This window comes from Diceros bicornis, chromosome 20 (genome assembly GCF_020826845.1).
Source record: "Diceros bicornis minor isolate mBicDic1 chromosome 20, mDicBic1.mat.cur, whole genome shotgun sequence".
Classification (NCBI taxonomy): Eukaryota; Metazoa; Chordata; class Mammalia; order Perissodactyla; family Rhinocerotidae; genus Diceros; species Diceros bicornis.
The window spans coordinates 8249475-8267492 of record NC_080759.1 but is presented as its reverse complement, the minus strand read 5'-3'; the positions used below and the strand labels follow the sequence as shown (position 1 = coordinate 8267492).

General features: G+C 36.2%; 1 protein-coding gene across 3 annotated transcripts in view; it reads left to right on the top strand.

The window, feature by feature from the left end:
* CDK7 (cyclin dependent kinase 7) overlaps positions 1-18018 on the top strand; it is a 62032-nt gene that overhangs the window by 20976 nt on the left and 23038 nt on the right. For 2 of the 3 annotated variants that reach the window (XM_058563924.1, XM_058563925.1), the window contains 5 exons: positions 2399-2498; positions 11117-11203; positions 14340-14489; positions 16654-16801; positions 17222-17422. In XM_058563924.1, coding sequence (XP_058419907.1) covers positions 2399-2498; positions 11117-11203; positions 14340-14489; positions 16654-16801; positions 17222-17250 — 514 coding nt within the window. In that variant the 3' untranslated portion in view covers positions 17251-17422. Of the gene's footprint in view, positions 1-2398; positions 2499-11116; positions 11204-14339; positions 14490-16653; positions 16802-17221; positions 17423-18018 lie in introns of those variants that run through there. The other variant, XM_058563922.1, reaches the window with a different exon arrangement.

Sequence of the window (18018 nt, the reverse complement as noted above, 5' to 3'; positions counted from 1 at the left end):
ACATCCATGCTAAACCTCCTCTTTTTGCTGAGGAAGATCGGCTCTGAGCTAACATCTATTGCCAATCCTCCTCCTTTTTTTTTTCTCCCCAAAGCCCCAGTAGATAGTTGTGTGTCATAGTTGCACATCCTTCTAGTTGCTGTATGTGGGACGCCGCCTCAGCATGGCCGGAGAAGCGATGCGTCAGTGCGCGCCCAGGATCTGAACCCGGGCCGCCAGTAGCGGAGTGTGCACACTTAACCGCTAAGCCACGGGGCTGGCCCTGCACTTAATTTTTTTTATTTTTTTACTTTTTGGTGAGGAAGATCGGCCCTGAGCTAACATCTGTGTCAATCTTCCTCTACTTTATGTGGGACGCCGCCACAGCATGGCTTGACGAACGGTGTGTTGGTCCGTGCCCAGGATCTGAACCCCTGAATCTCAGACCGCTGAAGTGCAGTGTGTGAACTTAACCACTCTGCCACTAGGCCGGCCCCCCCTTGCACTTTTATGTTATGTAGACAGCTGGTTTCCTTAAACCTCATGAACTAACTTCTCTTAGCTTTAAACTTTTCTTCTTTAGCTTCCTCAACTCTTTCAGCCTTCATAGAATTGAAGAGAGTTAGGGCCGTGCTCTAGATTAGACTTTGATTTAAGGGAATGTTGTGGCTGGTTTGATCTTCTATCCAGCCCGCTGAAACTTTCTCCATATCAGCAGTAAGGCTGTTTCGCTTTCTTATCATTCATTTGTTCACTGGAGTAGCACTTTTAATTCCCTTCAGTAACTTTTCCTTTGCAGTCACAACTTGTTTAACTGGCGCAAGAGGCCTAGCTTTTGTCCTATCTCAGCTTTCGACATGCCTTCCTTACTCAGCTTAATCATTTCTAGCTTTCGATTTAAAGTGAGAGACATGTGACTCTTCCTTTCACTGGAACACTTAGAGGCCATTCTAGGGTCATTAATTGGCCTAGTTTCAATATTGACATGTCTCAGGGAATAGGGTGGCCTGAGGACAGGGAGGGAGAAAGATGAGGGAATGGCTGGTCGATGGAGCAGTCAGAACATACACAACATTATCAGTTTAGTTCACCATCTTATTTGAGCATGATTGGTGGTGCCCCAAAACAATTACATGTAATTGTTGTTACAAGAGTAACATCAAAGATCGCTGATCACAGATCACCATAACAAATATAATAATAATGAAAAGGTTTGAAATATTGTGAGAATTACCAAAATGTGACACAGAGGCACAAAGTGAGCAAATGCTGTTGGAAAAATGGCGCTGGCAGACTTGCCCGATGCAGGGTTGCCACAAACCTTCGATTCGTAAAAAATGCAATATCTGCGAAGCACAATAAAATGAGCTATACCTGTAGATCTCATTGAACATCAATCATCTGAGGCCTGAGTAGAAGTAAGGGATATAAGTAGTTGTTCATGTAATTGCTGGAAGGATTAAGACCATCATTCAGGAACTCTTGAAGCTCAGGAAAATAGGGACCCACGTACAGGAGCGTTGTATACCAGGGCTTTTCATCTACTAATTTCTCATATTTTCTCTTCTTACAAATAAAATGCTGCTAAAAGTTTGAGTTAAAATGAGGACTGAGAATTGACAATTAGATTAGTGTTGTGGACATCACTCATAACCTTGACAGGAGCAGTTTTGGTGGAGTGGTGGGATGAAAGGCTGATTGAAGGGGGTTTAAGAGGATGAGAGAAGAGGAATTGGAGACGGGGAGAACGTACAAGTCTTCAGACTAACCAGAGAATGAGAAGGTAGTTGTTAGTAGATGTAGGGTCCAGAGAAGTTTTTGTTGTTTATTTCTTTGCTTTTCAGCTTATTTTTTAAGGCCAGAGAAATAATGGTATTTTTGTACATTGATAGTAAAAGTCTAGTAAAGAACCAAAAGTTGATGTAGGAGAAAGAGGAGAGAAATGTAGGAGCAATATCCTTAAAAATAGGCAACAGAGCATGGTACCTAATGCCCAAGTTGAGGGATCGGCTTTGAAAACTGTCAAGGGTAGTTCATCTGTGGTTGCAGATGGGAAGGCAGGTGTGTGAGTACAAATGACTGCAGGTGAGTCTGTAGAAATTTTTTTTCATTACTTGCATTTTTTCAAAAAGTGAAGTAGGAAGTAAGGGCATCAGCTGAGAAGAGAGGTGGTGTTGAGGGTTTATTTCAGTTGAAAGAAGATGTTAATCATCTAAAAGAGTGGGAGAGTGATTGGACCAAGGATGTTTATAATTTCCTTGCAGCAATGTGGAACTACATGGGTTTATAGCCAATTTTTCTTGAGTCAATATACCTAGAAAAGTGAATTCATCAGTGGGATGATGTTTCGCTGAGCACTTTTTAAGAAATACTTTAATAGTTCTGTTCTAAAATGACAATATTTCTTTCTGTTCTTCAGGTGGTATCGGGCCCCTGAGTTACTATTTGGAGCTAGAATGTATGGTGTAGGTGTGGACATGTGGGCTGTTGGCTGTATATTAGCAGAGTTGCTTCTAAGGGTAAGTCTTGAATTGCTATATACACTTCAATATTGTTATAGGTATTTATTCTTATAATTTGTGTAAGAGTCATCTTCCTAGAGATAATTTTCAGAGAAGAGCACCATCCTTACAACAAAAAGCCAACAAACAGACCAACCGGGAAAAAAAAAAAAAAACACCTACCCCAAATGCAACTGTTTTATTAATGCTAATGTGAGATGAGAAAACTTCCCATTTAGGGCCATAAAGGCTTTTATTATAGATCATTTCTATGTTCTGAAATATAACTATAATAAAACCTTCATTGGGTTCTAATATGGTATTATCTCTACAGTAACTAAATGTGTTAGGATGAACTTTTGTACTCCTAGGACTTTTTTTCTTTGGGACTATTTAAAAGTACACTTTAAAAGATATTGTAATACCAACCACTGCAACTGCAACTCTGTGTAACTTTAAACCTTGTGTGAGAGGATCATTTTAGTTCTGTTCAAGCAGAGCAAATATGGTGGTCCTATAGCATTTTTCTGACTAAGACCATCTTATAATAAAACATCCCAACATCCTTTCCCTGCCCTCACTGGAGAGAAAGTTGCTGACTTGGAAACTTTTCTTTGGCTATTAAGTTTAGTTCAGCTCTTTTGAATAAAGAAGGCAAAGGAATATTGGGGAAATTTTCTGAATCTGAGAGTTTTTTCTCGCTACATTCCAGATTCCAGCCCCTACTCTCCCTTCTCCTCAAGCCTTTGTGTTTAAAAAAATGTGAAGCCAAGACACAAAAATATAGCTATTTATTTCCTTGAACACAGAAAATAGCTTGTGTGCTCCAGAGAGAAAAGTTACCTTCTTAAATGTCTTTTTTAGTTCAGTGTTAAGTTCTATACATCATTTTGAGAAACTCTCCCCTCCAGGTGTTTGCAGAAGAAACCCTCATGTTTAGACTTGAAGATGACATAGTAACCCCTGTGCTAGTAATGGGTCCTATGAATCAGCTGGCATGACAACTCTGCTACTCACAGGAACACAGAGTTTACCAGAAGTTTATATTTGAGAATCTGTCAACTCCCAAAAGCACAGTGCATTCATGACCAAGAAAAAAACCAGAATCTCACAATCTTTAATGTTATGACTGATCACTCCATTGAGAAAGTAAGTGGAGAGAGAGAGCGTTGAGAATAGATGGGTTAGAAATTGTGGATCTGGTTGAAATCTTAGAGTCTTGTTAGCCATTGGCATTGTTGCTGGAATCATTAGTAAGGGGATGAAGAAATCAACAGATAGCCCTAACTGGTGAAGAATTGTTACCATTTGGCCATATTTTTTGTCCTGCACAATTGAAGAAAAATGTGTCCTGTTTTAAACCGTCCCTGTGCTTATTTGAAAATATGATCCATGGAAATGCTGTCCACACAGTTCTGAATCTGTGGTGAGATCCTGCAGTCCAAATAGGTAATAATTGAAAGCAGGATAGTTCAGAAGATTTGCTATTATAAGCATTCAACCTTTTATATAAAGTTTATAAAAGTAAATTTAAAAACTACTTAAACTAGAAAACAGAGGAGCAACAATAAGTAAGCCTATATCAAACCAAAGAAGTCAGTATTTTTAAAATCATTTTAAAAGCAAATTGATCTGCATTCTGAACATTCTCTGTTATTGTTAAATGAAAAGGAATCTACGAATATTTATACCAGTGAGTACTTAGGTCCAGTACTATGTCATTAAATAGCACAAATGTACTTTTTAATTTATGATGTTTATGTTCTTGTCTTTTAATCATTATTTGAGACAGATAGCGATTAATAGAATATCTAACTTAGATATTACCTACTGAGCAACTGCCTTTATCTGGTTTAGACAGTTTCAAAGACAACCTTTTAGTTTGTAAACAGGAAGTCTGTAGTTTGGGGAAGATATTTTATGTCTTACAGTAAGGTCGCTGGACATCTTTCAGACCTGCATTAGAGATTTCTCTAGAGATGATGTGGTGATACAAAGGTTTGATCAACCAGCACCTGCCTGCCCTCCTCTTACTTCAATTAAATGATGAGGATCCAGAGCTAATGGCTTGGCATATGACTGATCTTCAGCACTCTGTCATTCCAGTACTTCAGTTTGGCTGTATCAGCTCAGAACAGAGCTTCCATTAGTTGTCTTTGTGGAGGCTTTTGGATGCACAGGGGTACTAGAGGCTAAAGCATTCCAGTTATTCAAGACGTATATTGTTGGTTATGCCTATTGCATAAAAAATACTGCTGATTTTTTGATATTTGGTTTGCGATCCCTGCCTCCCTATAAAGACATGAGAAAGGAAAAATAAATTTCTACAATATCAATTCTTTAAAAAGATGAATCTCAACACAATTTAAAAAGAAATTTCATGAGTGGAGTCCTGTTGAAAAGAACCAGAGAGAAATCCTTCTTGGGTTCCTTTATCTTGGTACTGTTGAACTCAGTACCTCTCTTCCTTTTAGGATTATTTGAATTCTTTTTCCTAAAACTAAAAAGTTTTCATTCATATGCTTAGTCACAATAGTATATTGGTAAAATTCTGATATCTTCCAAGAAGTTATTATAGAACAGGAAAAAGAAAACAAGAAGAAGCACAAGCTAGTCCTGTGGTAAGGTTTGTGTTTTCAGTAATATGTAGATTTTACTTGAATATTGTACAGTTAAATATGGATGGCCCACTAGCCCATATTCCATATTTAACAAATGAAGATCAGTAAGACCATTAGCTCTTAAGAACGAGATTGTAGGGGTCAGCTTGGTGGCGTAGCAGTTAAGTTCACACATTCTGCTTCAGTGGCGCAGGGTTTGCTGGTTCGGATCCTAGGCACAGACCTAGTCACCACTCATCAGCATTTAAAAAAAAAAAAATGAGTTTGTAGAAGAGCTGCCTGCCTTATGAGCTTATACATGCTATACATATTCTTAAATTTAGCCATTCAAATTACTAAATGGAAATTACAAATAGTTATTCATCCCTAGAAAAAAAAACAATAGTCTATTTTGGGTTACATACTGAACCCAGTACCTGCTCATACATGACAGTGGATTTCGTGGTCAATATTGCATTGATGCTTAATTCAAAGAAGACATTTCTTTCTTTTTTTTTTTTGAGGAAGATTCACCCTGTGCTAACGTCTGTTGCCAATCTTTCTCATTTTTCCATTTTCTCCCTAAAGCCCCAGAGCATAGTTGTATAGTTATAGAGTTGTAGCTCTTCTATATGGGACGCCGTTTCGGCATGGCTTGATGAGTGGTGAGTAGGTTCACACCCAGGATCCAGACTGGTGAACCCCGGGCCACCGGAGCGGAATGCGCGAACTTAACCGCTATGCCACCAGGCCTGGCCCCAAGAAGACATTTCTAAATAAAGCGATAATTATATCTTAAGGATTTTAAAGATGGCAGGGCAAAAATCTGCCCCCCCTCAGAAATTGTCTCTAAAAAGAAACAAACACAGATGCCTGTAACACAGTGCCAGAAGATATGAAGCCAGAAATGAAGAAGGCTAAAAGTCTACAGGAAAGGATACCAACTAGAGGTAAATTTGGTTCAGCACACAGAATCCTAAAGTTGTTTAGTAGTGAGAGGCACCTAGGATCATTAATGGCAATAATGAGGTGCAGGACTAAAAACAGAAGGGTTGATTGAAAAATCTGTATATGGAGCAGTTAATGCCAAGGTTCCCAACACAGCCGTGTCACTTCCTTTCACCAACTATACTTCTGTCTAGCTTATCCATCCCACCATTTGGAGAATGGTTTATTCTCCAAAGAAATTAAAGCAGGAATCTCCAGAAATGGCCATCCTTAGGCACAGTGGAGGATGGGGTTGAGTGCCAGGGTGAAAACATGCAGATTACATGAAAGTCTGCACACTGAACAGTAAAACCTTCAACTTATATTCCTGTTTAGCTCCCAGAACCCTGGCAGCCAGTGAATAACTCATTTAATCCCAGGTAAAAGATTAGAGGATCCTTCACTGGAAGGACTGAATGTTCCCAGAGAATAGACCCACAGATAACTGTCATTAAACTCCCTGCCCAGTCTTTCTAAAGCCGATGAGTTAACAAGATCTCTTCATAGACATAATGCTTTTAATCAGCTTTTTAAATACCTTTCCTTTAAATATGAATGGTTAGCCAATGATCTCCAGATAGTTATCTAGTATTTTCAGATATTTAATGACTGCTTCCAACATGTAAGGATCACCAGAGAATTGACAAAGATTATCAATCATGTATTTGATGAAAGTGTCCAATATGAAAGACAGACTGAAACAAACTAAAAAAGGAACCTGGAAAAAATAGAAACTATCAGGTAGCAGAAGAAAATCCACCCCTCCCCCAGTCTTCAGAGAACTAGAAATATACTGCATCTGTAAAACAAGAATACAATGCTCTTTTACTAAAGGAACAATCAAAGAATGAGAGATACTTGAAAATTTTGAAATAGGATAGCTAAAAGCAAGCAAAAACAGTGGAAAAAGTTGGAAAAGTAAGCTAAAAAACTCTTTCATTAAGTAGAACCAAAAGATAAAGTGATGGACTGTAGTAGACAAAAGATAAGAAAATTAGCAGATTGATCCAGGATTGATCATAGAATATAACAAAAGAGAACGAAGAAAATAGAGAGTAGGAAATGCACAAGAAAATATCCTGACATTGATGGATGTGAATAAATTGAAAGTGTCAGAAAGACCCTGCACAATGAATGAAAGAAGACTTATGCCAAGGCACATTGTGAAATTTCAGAATACCAGGGGATAAGAGAAAGATCTTATTTCCTCAGAGAAGAAAAACACAGAAAGCTTACATAGAAACCAAAATAAAGAATTAGGGAAAAGAAAGGCATCAGACTTCTGAACAGCAACCTTGAAACCTGGAAGACAACAGAACACGTTGTGAGGGAAAATGATTTTCAACCTAGAATTCTATGCCCATTCATATTTTCAATTAGCTGTGAGAATAAATACAATTTATTACCCCAAAATTTTACATCCAGTTCCTTTCTTCAGAAGTTATTGGAAGATGTGCTCTACTGTAATATGAGAGTAAATCAAGAGAGAGATGTGGGATCCAGGGAACATGAGATTCAAGACAGGAAAGAGGTGAATAGAATTCACATTTAATAGTGAAGGAAAACAAGTATGCGTCAGGGCTAGAAAGCAACTAGTTCGGATTGTACCAGGTGGGATGACGACTTCAGCAGGCGAGGGCTCTAGGGAAAAAGTGGAACTGATGGATTTTGATAGGTTTGATCATGTAGAGAACGATATTGAATAACTGGAATCTTAGCCTTAGGTAGAAACTAAGTTACCAAAGGGGTGCAGTGGGAGGAGTTGAGGGAGGAGGGCTAGGAAATCGCTCCGTCTAGGAAAACCAAATTATTTTCCAAGAAGGGAAACTTAATATTAGATGTGCACTGAACAAAAATTACGTACTTATGAATGAGAGAGGGGTGATGGGTCAAAGGACTAATTTTTATTATGAGTTTATTCAGTGTTTGAACACAGTGTATTTATTAATTTAATACAAGTAAAACATTTTTTTAAAGTTTTAGTTCTAGTTCTAAAGCAGGTCTTCCTTTAGGGGAAAAAAATCTTTTTAGTGTTTATTATTTTCAAACATGCAGAAGCAGAGAGAGTAGTAAAATCAGCCTCTATGTACCCACCAACCAGCTTCAACAGTTTTTAACACCTGGCCAACTTTATTTTATCAGTATGCTCCCACACCACATTATTTTGCCACAAGTCTTAGACATCATATAATTTTATTCATATGTTGCTATTTCTCTAAAAGATAAGGTTTTTTTTAATCATAACTGCAATACCATTATCATCTGAGAAAAATGAAGAATAAATCCTTTACGATGTTAAATAGCCAGTCTGTTTTCAGATTTCCCCAGTTTTTCTCACAAATGTCTTTTATAGTTGGTTTATTCAAATTGGGATCCAAAATTCACACATTAGGCAGCACATTTTAGTGTAAATTTTTTACATTAGACAAAAACACCCTTGGGCCGGCCCCATGGCTTAGCGGTTAAGTGCGCGCGCTCCGCTGCTGGCGGCCCGGGTTCGGATCCCGGGTGCGCGCCGACGCACCGCTTCTCTGGCCATGCTGAGGCGGCGTCCCACATACAGCAACTAGAAGGATGTGCAACTATGACATACAACTACCTACTGGGGCTTTGGGGGAAAAATAAATTAATTAATTAAAAACAAAACAAAAACAAAAACACCCATCCTTAAAATCTGATTAAACTTGCAAGCTTGCCCACAAGACTAAGGCTATAATGATGAGTGTACCTCTTTTCAGACCTCGTAGTACAATTTACATTGCTGATCTGCAAAGTAGGAGATAATCCTTTGAGGTATAAGGAGAAAATGTGAGCATGTCTAAAAATATTTGTGAAATGCTATTTAATATACCTTCTAGTTTCTATTTTTTTGTGCACATTTAATATACATAATAGCACAGTGTTATAAATATATAATTTATGTAGGGCTTGTATTAAGTATGGATCCAATTGGAAAATAGAAACCACACATTAATTTGAAGAGGGAAGTTTAAAGAATTATTAACTATGACAAGAGATTGGAATAGTGAGGAATTGACTAATAAAAAGTAAAGAGGGGGCCGGCCCGGTGGCGCAAGCGGTTAAGTGCGCGCGCTCCGCTGCGGCGGCCCGGGGTTCGCTGGTTCGGATCCCGGGCACGCACCGACGCACTGCTTGGTAAGCCATGCTGTGGCGGCGTCCCATATAAAGTGGAGGAAGATAGGCACAGATGTTAGCCCAGGGCCGTCTTCCTCAGCAAAAAAAGAGGAGGATTGGCGGATGTTAGCTCAGGGCTGATCTCCTCACAAAAAAAAAAAAAAAAAAAAAAAGAGAACTCTAGGGGCCGGCCCTGTGGCGTAGCGGTTAAGTGCGCGCGCTCCGCTGCTAGTGGCCTGGGTTCGGATCCTGGACGCGCACCGACGCACCACTTGTCAGGCCATGCTGTGGCGGCGTCCCACATAAAGTGGAGGAAGATCATCGGCATGGATGTTAGCTCAGGACCAGTTTTACTCAGCAAAAAGAGGAGGATTGGCATGGATGTTAGCTGAGGGCTGATCTTCCTCACACACACACAGAAAAAAAGTAAAGAGAACTCTGAAGAATATAGGAATAGCAGATATAAGGAGCAGCCACCCTTTACCCCTAGGACTGAGACAGAGAACCCAAGGAAGAGGACCTCCAGGGCTGAGATCTAGACCTTGTTGAAGAGGGTACGGTGTGGCTCACTGGATAGCAGAGAACTTGCTATGGAGCTGTGCTGGCAGAATTTGCTGAAAATTGGCTCTCTAGAACATGTTGGAAATCTGTCCTCTTGGGTGCTGAGGAAGGCTGTTCAGGGGCAAGCCTTTCTTTGGAGGCACTCTGCCATGAAACTGCCTGCGGGGGGTTCTAGAGGGAAGCTACTGGCCTCTGTGCCCTGCTGGAGCTGGGCACTGGAGACACTGCCCACACTGCAGGCACCCAGTGCCAGAGAAGCTGAGAGTGTTGTGGGAGTCTGCTTGGGCAAGCCAATTGGAACTGGGAAGCAAAACTCTTCTTCCTGTAATGTCTCTCCAGCATCCCCTACTGGCAAAGCTTCCGTTTGCAAAGGAAAAATATTGAAAGGATCCGTTTTCACAGAAAAGGCAAAAAGGGTAAATTTGGAATAAATTGATAACTGGCAGAGTTTGATGCTATTTTTTTTTTTTTTTTTTTTTTTTTGCTGGTAGAAGTTCACAGTAATAAACATGTTAGAATGTTAGAGACCTGGTACTTAATCTCCTGTCTTCCCAGCAAGTCTGTAAACTTTTTCAAGGCCTTTAAGTAGTGCCGAAGACCTCTATTATTCACAGAGAAAACTCTTTTTTTCTCTTTTATGTATTTAAACAGATGTCTGAGAATGAATTGGAAAATAATGTCTATGTATAGTAAGGATTTTGATCATTTCTTGTCAACTTACTAATTTTTAACTTGTAATTATTCCTCCTCTTTTAAAAAGTTTGCCAGTATACCTCTCCAAGGGAAGAATTTGCCAAGAAATTAAGTAAAATTGGAATATAGATGTGTTCTCTTGCCCTCTAGCTTTTGCACCTGCCCTTTTTCTAGGATAGTTTTCTTGTTCCATCTTAGACTTTTCCTCTAACTCACTCTTCTTCATCTTTCAACTTTCACTGCTACTTCCTCTAGGAAGCCTTCCCTGACCTATCTAGAGTGGGTTAGGTGCTGTTCCTGTGTGGGCTAGGATCCTCTATTCTCACTGAACGTATCATCTTGTAAATGCCCCTTTACTTGTATCACCATTGTTCACCACGTCTACCCCAGGGGAGCATGGGACTGTTTCGTTCCCTCATTTACATGCCTAGGGCTTAGCACAGTGCCTGTTACGTGGTAAATGTTTTGGAATGAATAAAATGGGCAATGTGGTGCTGTTTACTTGGTTAGCAATGGCAGGATCTAATGCCACATCCAGTATACCTCAGACTACATTTTAATTTTTGTTACAGTTTAGTTTTTCTTATTAAATGTATAGTATTATTTATATAACTGCTATCGCAAACCACCTTGAAATATCTGCCTCTTGCTTTCTTTCAGGTTCCGTTTTTGCCGGGAGATTCAGACCTTGATCAACTAACAAGAATATTTGAAACTTTGGGCACACCCACTGAGGAACAGTGGCCTGTAAGCCTTCATACATTTTCTTTAAAATTTAGTTAGGATTCTATATAGTGCTGTCATGTGGATATTACTTAAAGAAATGTATTCATTGTCTTAATTTACTAGTAATGTATACTCATTGCAAAATTTATACAAATTAAAAAGTTAAAATTGTGATATACCATCCAGCCTCCTATATAAATTAGCCGTTCCTTATCCCAATAATTCCCATGCCAGGCTATGTGTTTGGTGTAAACTGTTGCTATGAAGATACACACACAAACACATACACATGTACAGAGTTGCATTTTCTGTCTTTTGTTCTTTAACAAAAATAGGAGCACACTCTATAATTTTTTTGTAACCAACTAGCTCTTTTTACTTAATATTTATTACTGACCTTTTCAACAGCTGCATAATATTTAATTTTATGGATATTTCTTGTTTATCGACATCTTATGGATTTAGGTATATCTATAGAATTTTCACTAACAATTAAGATGTTTCATGTTAATGTTATAGAATTAAGATGTATTATGATTATTTTCAACCCATTACATTGTCTACAAAAAAGAAATATTCAGTCTGTGGTAAAATTTACAATTTAAGTTGCTAAATTTTATATATTACACTTCAGTAAAATATTTTTACTTGTTCATTCTTAAATTAAAATTTTAGACGTTTTGATTTTCCTTCCTATTTTAGCCCCATCTCCTGTGTAATAAATAAATACTAGAAAGAAAAATTTTAATCAGACTCTACTTTCTGGTTAAAACTGTAATGAAATTATCTGAAGCTGAAATAAAGTCTAAGGAGTTTCTTTTGTGCTGTTATTTCCTCAACTTTCTAGTTGAAAGTTGGCTGTATGTTGTAATTGTAAAACATGCCCTAATGGCTATCATTTATGGAACACTTACTATATGCCATTAATTGTAGGCTTTTTATAAATTATATTAGTTAATTCTCCCAACAATCCTATTAAGGAAGTACTATTATTCCATTTTTGTAGATGAGATGACTGAGGCTTAGTGAGGTTAATTTACTTGAGGCCACCCAGTGTCAGAGCAGGGACTGCAATATGGGTCTGTCTGACTTCAGAGCCATGTTCATGATATTTATTCTGTAATTTTCTGTTTGACATGATTTTCTAAATATTAGCTGCTTACTGATGTTTCCTTTGGATTTTTTTTTAATTAAACTTATTTTGAGATTCTTGTAGCTTTATATGCAGTTATAAGAAGTAAGAGAGATATCCCTTGTAACCTATGCCCAGCTTCCCACAATGGTAACATCTTGACAAATTAGTACAATAACCAGGATGTTGACATTGATAACGGTTAATATACAGAACATGACCACAAAGATCCCTCACATTGCCCTTTTATAGCCACACCTACTTTCTTTCCACTCTCACCTCCTCCTCAACCCCTGGCAATCACTAATCTGTTCTCTATTTATATAACTTTGTCATTTCAAGAATGTTATAAATGAAATCATATAATATGTAACCTTTTAGGATTGACTCTTTTCACACTCAGCATAATTCTCTGGAGATTCATCCAGGTTGTTGTATTATCAATAATTCGTTCGTTTTCATTGCTGAGTGAAATGTATGTACCAGTTTGTTTAACCACTCACTCATTGAAGGACAGCTGCATTGTTTCCAGTTTGGGGCTATTACAAATAAATCTTCTTTAAACATTTGTGCACAGGTTTTTGTGTAAGATTAAGTCTTTATTTCTCTGGGAAAATGCCCAGGAGAGCAGTTGTGAGTCATATGGTAGTTGCATATTTAGTTTAAGAAACTGCCAAACTGTTTTCTAGAGTGGCTGTACCATTTTATATTCTCACCAGCAATATATGAGTAATCTGTTTTCTCTGCATCTTCTCCAGCATTTGGTGTTGTCACTTTTTTATTTTAAGCATCCTGATGGGTGTGTAGTGATAGCTCATTGTGATTTTAATTTTTACTTCCCTAATGACTGATGGTATTGAATATCTTTTCATGTGGTAAGCCATCTCTATACCTTTAATGAAATGTCTCTTCATGTCTTTTCCCCATTTTTTAATTGGATTGTTTGGTTTATGGCTGAGTATTGAGAGCACTTAATATATTGTAGATACTAGTTCTTTGTTGTGTACTGTGTAGTTTGCAAATACTTTCTGTCACACTGTAGTTTCTTTTTATCCTCTTCACAGAGTCTTTCCAGAGTAAAAGTTTTTAATTTTGATCGTCGGTTTTATAAATATTTTCCTTTTATGAGTCAAGCTTTTAGTGTCAAGTCAAAGAACTCTTTGCCTAACCCAAATATTTTCTTGTATTTCTTTTCCTAGAATGCAGTTAAGTCTGTGATCCTTTTTGAGTTAATTGTTGTATGAAGTGTGAGACTTAGGTCGAGGATGATTTTTTTTTTGCATGTATATGTCCAATCATTCCAGCACGATTTGTTGAAAAGACTATCTGTCCATTAAATTGCGTTGCACCTTTCTCAAAAATCAGTTGGGCATATTTGTGTGGATCTATTTCTAGGTTCTCTCTTGTGTTCCATTAATCTTAATAAAAGTAGTCTTATACCACAGTCTTAATTAAAGTAGCTATATATTAAGTCTTGAAATCAGATAGACTGATTCCTTCCACTTTTGAACTTTTTCAAAGTTATTTTAGCTCCTTTGCCTTTCCATATAAATTTTAGAATAATCTATCTGTATAATAATTTTGCCAGAATTTTGGTAAGAATTGCATTAAACCTGTATATCAATTTGAGTAGAATTGATATCTTATGATGTTGAGTCTTTCAATCCATGAATATGACAGGACTCGCCATTTATTTAGAGCATTGATTTATTTCACCCATGTTGTGTAGCTTTCAGTTTGTGAGTCCTAGAAATATTTTGTTAGATTTTCACCTATTTCATTGTTCTTTTTGAGTGATTCCAAATGCCATTGTTTTTAATTTCAGTGTCCACATGTTCATTGGTAGTATATAGAACTACAATTGATTTTTTTCTACTCACTACTTCTAGGAGTTTTTAAATAGATTTCTTGGAATTTTCTATGTAGATCATCATATCATCCATATGACGGTTTTATTTCTTTATTTGAGACCTATATCCCTTTCAATCCTTTACTTAAGTTTGAATTATAAACATATTTTTACAGGACATGTGTAGTCTTCCTGATTTCGTGACATTTAAGAGTTTCCCTGGAATCCCGTTACAACACATCTTCATTGCAGCAGGAGATGACTTGCTAGATCTCATACAAGGCTTATTCTTATTTAATCCGTGTACTCGAATTACAGCCACACAGGTATTTTAGCATATCTCTTTTTATTAGGAAATATGAGGATAATCTTAACTGTAGCATTGATAAAAATAGAAAATCTTATGAAATTCTCTTTTTAACATTTTTGAAGTAATGGGAAGATGTGTTTTTGTTTTGTTTTAAGGAATAACAAATTATATATTTTCCCAAGCTATAAGCACTGTTCAGACTGGCATTAAATTACATCATGCACACATAACTACAAGAGAGTTTATTCTTGTTTAGGAACATATAAATATATATCTGTTTTGTAATTAATTGGCTTTCAAGTAAACTAGAGAGGAAAACAAAGTTTTTGTATTTGTTAAGATACTGGTATATTTCAATTAAACTCTACGTATTAATTTAAATCTTGTGCCAAGCCTAATGCCAAAAGCATTTTGTTTTATTTTTTCCATAAAATGCAATCCAGGCATGCATTGCTGGTCATTGTTACAGTCAGAAAGTGATAGTGGGGAGAAAATGGTATAGTCTGATATAACTCTACGCTTACAAGAAATTGAAAGATAGTCTAAATAGAACAAACACTGAAACTGACAGTTGTTTAAGGGAAATAAGAATCAAACTCAAGAAAAATTTGAAAGACCAAGAATATCTGCTCTTATAAAAGAAGGGGGAAGTGTTGTCTTACACAAAAGTATAAGACCCATAGATTTGGAAAAAAAAAAAATTTTCTTTGTTTTAAAACCAAGCACACAAACAAAAAAAAGGGTAGAGTCACAAACACTTGAAATTAGGGCAAGGAAATGCAGAGTACAATACAGTACAATGATTTGGCTTCATAAAGGAAGAGACATTAAAATGAAATGTCACAAGTCTTCATATCTAACGAAACATGTTAATGCACAATATATCAAGGACACAAAGTAGATTCTTTTTCACTTGTTTATTAGACTACCAAATCATTGTTTAATGCATTTACTTGTATAAGCTTTCTTTTTTTAGCAGTACATGCTACATTAATACATACATCTAGATATTTTACCATTAGAATTACTCTTCTAATTTCAAACAAGCAACTCATTGTTACCTTTTCACCCGTATGTATATACATATTATCTCCATCGTAAGAAACTTGAGACCAGATCAGATTATCTAGAAAGTTGTTTTCATTAATAGTAAAACTCAAAACCTATAAAAAAATTCTAGTTGTGATAACTTATTTGGGTTGTATTTTGATATAATGAATTTTTTAAAATGGGATTGACTCATGGCTCTCTCTCTTAAAGTTGAAGTGAGATATTCTTCCTTTCTTAGATCTCTGTGTAGCTCAGAATTAGCTTAATTTACTTATGGAACTGCTATGATTTGGAAGTAATACTTTAGAAATGCAATTCTTTTGCAGTAAGGAATCTCTGAATCATTACTGTAAATAATATAATGTTAGGAGGGAAATGCTTGAAAAGTTTATATGGACTTCTCTTTTTTCCTAAGAGGATTATCCAAAAGGAAATATCTTAAATTATTCTAGCTATTAAACTGTACTGTGATGCTAGTAAAGTAAGAACTTGACAAATTTGTCATTTAGAATAAAACTATTTTTATTGGAATTTTGGACAGATGTAAAGAAAACATCATATTATAGAACATTCGACTGATAGTAAATAGAAATAACCTTAGGCAAGTCCTTCCAAGTAAAATTTCTATCAATTTGTAGTGGATTGTTGAGTTTTAATCCATTGTTTCCAACCTATTGCATCTTTTTAAAAGCTTTATTTTTAAGAATTTATATTTACATGATTTGGAATTTGAATACATATAGAGGTTGTGACAGATAATCTTGGAAGTTCTTTTTAAGCAACTTTCTCTCTTTGTGTTTTGAATTATAGAGCCCATAATGTGTAGAGAGCTGAATATACAATACCTTACTAAGGATATTTCATATTTAATATAGTCTATTTTATTATGGAAAAATTAGAAGGTAATGTCTGTTTCTTATGGTAATGGAATTATCAGCCAATCTTAGGCTGCTAGAGGTTTATTTGTAGTAATTTGCATGTCCAAATAGTTGAAATTATTTTGTTTTGGGAGGGGGGTATTCACATAGTATTTCTAATGCTCCCAACAATTTTGGAGGTTAGATTTTCTTAAACACAGTTTAGATACTCACTTAAAGCCTTACTTTCTTTGGTATCTTTTCTTTTAAAAGGCATTGAAAACTAAGTATTTCAGTAATCGGCCAGGGCCGACACCTGGATGTCAGCTGCCAAGACCAAACTGTCCAGTGGAAGCTTTAAAGGAGCAGCCAAATCCAGCTGTGGCAACAAAACGGAAGAGAATAGAGGCCTTGGAACAAGGTAAAACTCATTTTTGTAAGAAACCAATTCAGAAAACTCCAAATAGCTACTGTATAGCTAATGACTGAAGGGCAGCTAAGAAATGGAGATTGTGAGCTATTTACTTTTTGTAAATTTAGATTGTATCAAGTAGATAGAATGTGGTACTTTAGCTGTATTTGCTTCCATTGAGAATACTTATATCATGCTTTTTAAAAGGATACGGGCATTTTTGAGTATACCTCAGAGTCACAAAAACTATCAGTGTGTACCTACTCTCTTCAAAAATTCCTACTGGTACACTGAATGCTTAATGTTTAACAAGTGGTATTGGAAAATCAAAGCAAGTAAAATACATGTAGTTGGAATGCAATGATTGGTTAAACTTGCCATAAGATCGAATGTCAACAACCTCATATATATTTGTTTTTTTTCACCTAGGAGGATTACCCAAGAAACTAATTTTTTAGTTATAGAGAACACTGGACAGTATTTTACTACTGAAGGATATAGTCAAAAAGGCAAATATTGGAAAAGTAGTAAACATTAAATAAATGCTGTAGAAGAAATTTGTAAATATTCTACATGTGTAAAATATGTAAAACTGGGTTATTTTTATTAAATGTATTTTAAAACAAGCAATTCTGATTTTTCTGGTTAGAGTGCAAAAGCAAGATAAGTTCAGTTCTCTGAAATGTAGAATTGAGAATGCATTAAGGAAACCTTAATAAAAATAATTATCAGTTATTTTGATGATCTGGCCCACATAGCATCACGAATTTGTAGTAGTGGGGGTAGTAGTATTTAAAAACAGAAAAATAGTAGTAGTAATGTAGCAAATACGTACACTTAACAAATGTTAACATTTAACAAATGTTAAATAGGAAAAAAAGAAAAAAGCATTACAGATAAAATTGAGATCCGTTTAATACATCATTCCATTCTACTTATTCCTTTTCACCCTCCTCAAAAGGGAATGAATGACTCTCAGGAAATGAGTGTATCCTCCCATGATTTTATACTGCTATTTTATGAGAATGCATGTAGTAATATACAGCATTGTTTTGGGTCTTAAAATTTTATATTAGTGACAGACTGTACATCTCATACTGCAATTTTTTTTTACTCAAGACTTAATTCCTTCCGTGTTAATATGTATAAATTTAGTTTGCCATATAATACCTTATGTATACAACACTACTTACTCATGCTCTATTTATGGACTGTGTTCTTTTTCT